The following is a 6000-nucleotide window of genomic DNA, read 5'->3' as shown; positions in this document are numbered from 1 at the left end:
CTGCTAAATGACCTTAAATCTAGTAAATATAGTACGGCCTTGTTTTCGCTTAAACCTGTGACGGAGGCGGAAGTTAGTAGCATTATTAAAACTATAAAAACAAATGCGCAAGGAGTTGACGGTATTACAAGGAATATGATCATGCTCACTTTGCCACGTACCTTGTCAGCCATCACCGCCATAGTTAATAACTCTATCAAAACTGGCGTGTTTCCGGAACAGTGGAAGATAGCTATCGTGCGGCCTATACCTAAAACCAGACACCCCGACGAGCACAAAGATCTGCGCCCCATCAGTATTCTCCCGTTTATATCCAAGATTGTCGAAAGGGCCATTTGTATGCAAATGACCGAATTCCTAGAAAGAAATAAAGTACTACCAGAAAAACAGTCAGGCTTTAGAAAACGTCGCAGCACTTCAACAGCGCTCCTGGATGTTGTGGATGACATACTGGCAGCGCAAGACATTGGAGAAAGTACTATTCTGGTACTACTCGATTATTTACGCGCCTTTGACACGATTAACCCAACAGTCCTTCTAGCTAAACTAGCATACTATGGTTTTGATCCCCCAGCTCTAAAATGGTTTGCTAGTTACCTGTCAGACCGAACTCAATACGTTGAAACTCGAAACGATGATGGCTCAACATCAGCTTCTGTCACTGCTAGTATGATCCGCGGCGTCCCCCAGGGGTCTATTTTGGGTCCGTTGCTTTTTATATTATATACTGCCGATATCACTAAGAATATAATAGACTGTAAATATCACCTATATGCCGATGATCTTCAGATATACATCTCATTTAAACCTGAATCAACTTCCTCTGCTATAGTTAAATTAAATGAAGATTTGAATCGTGTTAGCCTGTGGAGCGATAGGCACAACTTAGTTTTAAATCCAAATAAATCAAAATATATAATCTTAGGTTCCAAAAGTGGTATCGCGGCAGTTTCTGCCAAAAGTCCACGTGTCTCTATGATGGGTGCATGTTTGGAACAAGTAGTACAAGCTCGCAATCTGGGTTTACTTATGGATGGAAGGCTACTTTTTGAAGGACACATACTGGAAATAATGAAAAATTGTTTTTATAGGCTCAAAGTTTTATATAGAATCCGCAAATACATCGATATAGAGACAAGAGTTAACTTATGTGAGTCACTCGTCCTTTCAAAACTCAATTATTGTGACACTGTTTTTGGTGGATGTTTGTTAGTACGGACAAGGAAAGTGATTCAACGTATTCAGAATGCTTGTGAATGTGCGCGGTTCTGTTTTCCAATACCTCCACGTTCACATGTTACTCCGTTTCTGAACCGTAACAGACTTTTGAACATGGCCGCTAGACAAAAACTGCACTTTCCTTCATTGCTTTTTGAAGTCATCAACAAACAGGAGCCTTCATACTTGTTCTCTAAACTGAGAGTTGCTCAGCGTAAAATAAGGATCGCCTCTCGCCTTATGTGCCCAGAGCACAGAACAGCTGCTTTTCGTGGCAGCTTTCGATATTCTGCCACGAAATGTTGGAATAACTTACCGCCGCCAATTCGAAACTCCAAATCAAATGCTACTTTCAAACGTAATTTAAAGAAATTTCTATTAGACGAACAAATGTCTATTGCCTGAGTAGTTGTTCTGCATCTCTTCCCTTTATTACACAAACATAACTTTTTGACACATCTAGCACTTTCTGTTGACACACACACAAGCCACATACACCCAACACACACACCTAACATATACACCTAACACACACACCTAACACACACAGCTAGCACACACACCTACAAATTTATGTAATCGTTGAAGTTTTGTATAAGTTTATATAATTTTAAAATAAAAATGCCAATGTTTATGGCGTCCAATATGACTCTCTTTTAAAAAAGTGGCCTCCGCAGAATAACAGCGTCCTGTTCTGGGTCTACCTCAGAGCAGGACACAATGCTGAGCGGATGCCATTTTGGTCCACAAATGTGCAAGTATTGTAAACTGTATACTGTAATAATTTAATATGTTGGGCCAAATAAAATATTATTTTTCTTTCTTTCTTTCTTTCTTAAAGAGGAAAACTTTGTTTGTTTGTTTGGTTGTAATGAATAGGCTCAAAAACTACTGGACCGTTTTTAAAAATTCTTTCACCATTCGAAAGCTAGGTACATTATCCACGAGTAACACAGGCTAAATTTTATTTTGGAAAAAAATAGGGTTCCGTAAAATATGTAGATAATGTAGTCCACGCGCGCGAAGCCGCGGGCGAAAAGCTAGTAACTTATAAATACATGCGGGTGAAGCGGAGGGCAAAAGCTTGTAAAGAAAATGCCGAAGCCAATTCCCAAAGACAGCAGATTATATTGAAATTACATTATTACGAGTATTAGGTATCAATAATACGCTTTAAGGAAACAAAATATTGGGTTTACTGAAGATAATAATTTATAATAATAAATTAATTATCATTTATTTCGTTCTCCACAATACCACATTGTGTTTCGTACGACCACGATTTAGCACGATATGCGGATAATACCCGTATATAGGGTGGAATTTTGTAATGCCACCTGGAGGGAAAGTACTCTTAATATTGCAGATAGAAAATTTTCCTCAATGAAAACATTCCTTTATTTTTGAAAAGAAATAGAACTGCATTCAAAGATTTCCAAAAATTTGGTTGCACACCCTGGAATCGAACCGACTAAAATCTGTTAAAAAAACACACAATAAAAATGCATCGATCGTTAGGGATAAGTATAAGCTGTGGTATAAGGATGAAATCTCTCTAACAACTTGATAAATCAAATGAAAGGAAAACCATGAAATCTTTAATTATTTTAATTATGTAGGTACAGAAAATTGTCTGTTACGGTAGTGAATTTTCGAAAATTTTTCGGAAATATTTGAATGCATTTCTCTTTCTTTTCAAAAATAAAGGAATGTTTTCTTTCAGTAAAATTTTCTATCTACAGTATTAATAGTACTTTCCCTTCAGGTGGCATTACAAAATTCCACCCTGTATAAAAGAAGCGGCCGAATGTCTTTAGGACAATATTTTGAGCCGAAACACACAGCGCTTTGCGGCGCCGCACCGCTGAAATTTCACCGTACCGCTCGTGTTCCCGCCACAGATAAATATTTCTACAACCCAATCGAGTTAACTGCGCACCTCGCTGGAATGCGACTCTCCCTCGCACTCACCCGCACGCCTCCCCGCGTTCGCCGTGTCAGCACAGTATATATTCTACTGTGGTGTCAGTCTCAGAGCGTCGATGTGACGTCACGGCAGCCAGGTGCGCAGTTAACTCGATCGGTACGGCTAGCACGAAAAACTTTCGAGTTCGAATCGCCATCATAAGATTTAGTACGAAAACTATAACAGCGCCAGAAATGGTTGCACGAAACTTGTTTTGAGAATCAAAATTGTCACGTTATCGTTTAATTCGAAGGTTGAGTATCGAATTTTGTCGAATAGGCAAACGATTCGAAGACGAAAGTTAAGTTATTCATGCTAGAGATACGGGTTGTATTGACGGATTCGCTCTCAAGATAAAAAGTTTCTTAATCCTATTCTAACAATAAACCATGGCCACAGTAGGTACTGAGTAGCTGTTGTAGGGCTGAATACATTACTCATACAGTCATCGCCTTCCAGTGCAGTGTGTTGTTACCTAACAATGGACTGTAAAGTTCCAGTTATGTTCACTTATTTGGGAATTATAATAATATTTTCCACGTTCGGGCATGCCTATGCAGGTCAGTGTTATACCTACCGTATTTATTTAAATCTATACTAGTTAATATTATAAAGAGGTAAAGTTTGTGTGTTTGTATATTTGTGAAATTGTAAGGAAGGGGTAATCTCGGGATCTACTGAACCGATTTTAAATATATGATTTAAACAGTTGTGTGTAGTATTTTAAAAACCATTTCGAGCTAATTTTGACCCCTTCACAATTCAAAATTTCATAAATGTAGCTCAAACAGTGTAATCGAAACTATATTGCAATTATACAGTGTGAGTCACGTTAAAGTGTACATATGAAAATAGATGAAACTAGACCTATTTTTATCGACAAAAAGGAGGTCAAAAAATTTTTGAGTTTTTATTTTTTATTTTTTATAGAATTTTTTTTCTTCCAATTACTTATTGTAAAGAAAACGTAATAACTTTTAAACTAAGCGGTATATCCTGATAAAAAAAAAAACAGTAATAATGCTAAATAACAGGAGATTCTAAAAAAATACATAAAATACACAAAAAAGGCCAATAAATAATAAAAAATGATACTTTTTGAAAAAAAATCTGCTTTTAAATTCGTGTTTTTTTTGTTATTTGATAAATTTCTCCTTGTACACTTTAAACCATAATAAAAAGTGTTAATTCGAAACTTTATTTTATTTTATTATATTTAGATATCATCACAATATATTACGTTAAAAAACCGAAATAGTCACTGATTAATCACGAAATATCAGAAAAGATAACACCTACAGGTAGGTTCCATAAAGGGTGTAGACATCCGCCACACATTCGGTAAGAACGAATTTTGCGAAACTCTACCCCTAAGGGGGTAAAACGGAGTCCACGCGTACGACGAAGTCGCGGGCTGCCGCTAGTTACTAATACAGGGTGTCCCAAAAAGTAGTGACAAGCCGAAGCCCAGAGGTAGAGCATTACTAGGGCTACCCGAATCAACGCGTGATAGTTTTCGAGTTATGATTGTTTTTACAACATACAGGATTTTTAACTTTTTTAGTTTACATTCGTGTTATGGATGTAAATACTTCTGAATCAGCTAGGCCTAGTAAAAAAAATCAGACATGGATCTTAACTATTCGCGCCACAGTGACCAAAAAAGTACCTAAGAAACAGAAATTTAAATCAATCATAACTCGAAATCTATAAAAAATCGCGGAACATGTATGCGGGTGATTGCCCTAGTAATGCTCTACCTCTGGGATTAGGCTTGACAATACTTTTTGGGACACCCTGTATAGTTTAAAATTGTGTTTTTCAGAAACTACGGTATTTAATATAGACAGCGTTATAAAAAATCAACTAACTAAATGTGGAAACGATATAATCGTACGGGAGGGTGATACAATGAAATTGACTTTTCAATCTCCGAGTCGTTATGTTAATTTGGCATTGTAAGTATAATTCGATCTTTAAGCACACTTATCAACCCGGAAACGGAACGTAACCGTATCAACTCGAGGCGGTCAGTATTCTGTGTATGAAACTCCACACTGCAACGCACACTTATCCGCACCGCCTCGCGGCGAAAGGCGATACGGTGTTGTTCCCTTTCTGGGTTGATAAGTGTATAATTATGACCTTTACCCATGAAACGGTTATTAAATAGATTTGAATTTATTTAAATTCTATTCTAGGCTTTTTTACATATATTGTTCATAATATAAGCTGTATGTTTTCCTAATAAAGAAAAATAAAATAAAATAAATATTCTATTTCTGTCAAGTCTATAACCGTGGTCTTTGTAAACTCGACTAAGGATGGATTCGACCAAACAAGAGTAAAATTAAATATTAATATAATATACTATTTCTTTTCAAAAATAAAGAAATGTTTTCTTTGAGTAAAATTTTCCATGTACAGTATTATGAGTACTATCCCTCCAGAGGGCTGAATGTGAGTTTACATCAAACGCAAAAAAATGACATTAAATGTATGACGGATTGTTCAGCGCCCCTAGCGGAAACTTTCAAAGAACTAAAATTTTCACATATTTCTAAACGCGCTCACTAGTGAACGCGTTTGATGTAGACTCACACTCAGCCCTCTGATGGCATTACAAAATGACACCCTGTATATTCTGTGGTTACATCGACTAAATAAGTAATTATTAACATTGTTTTTATTTCCAGTTGTTGGAATGAATCAACAGAAAACTTAAATGCGAAATTAAACATCTCGAATGGACAAACAATCACATTTGTGAGTACTTAATTCTATACAAATCACTTAAATCCAAAGTTTATTTTTAG

The 6000-nt window shown here is 36.4% G+C and overlaps 1 protein-coding gene across 3 annotated transcripts in view; it reads left to right on the top strand.

Annotated features, from left to right (window-relative positions):
• Positions 1–3642: 3642 nt before the first annotated feature.
• LOC135085670 (uncharacterized) overlaps positions 3643–6000 on the top strand; it is a 114298-nt gene continuing 111940 nt past the window's right edge. For all 3 annotated transcript variants that reach the window (XM_063980463.1, XM_063980462.1, XM_063980465.1), the window contains exons 1-3: positions 3643–3744; positions 5010–5142; positions 5881–5950. In XM_063980463.1, coding sequence (XP_063836533.1) covers positions 3666–3744; positions 5010–5142; positions 5881–5950 — 282 coding nt within the window. In that variant the 5' untranslated portion in view covers positions 3643–3665. The remainder of the gene's footprint in view (positions 3745–5009; positions 5143–5880; positions 5951–6000) is intronic.

Source organism: Ostrinia nubilalis, chromosome 29 (genome assembly GCF_963855985.1).
Source record: "Ostrinia nubilalis chromosome 29, ilOstNubi1.1, whole genome shotgun sequence".
Taxonomy (NCBI): Eukaryota; Metazoa; Arthropoda; class Insecta; order Lepidoptera; family Crambidae; genus Ostrinia; species Ostrinia nubilalis.
This window is presented reverse-complemented; position numbering and strand designations above follow the sequence as displayed.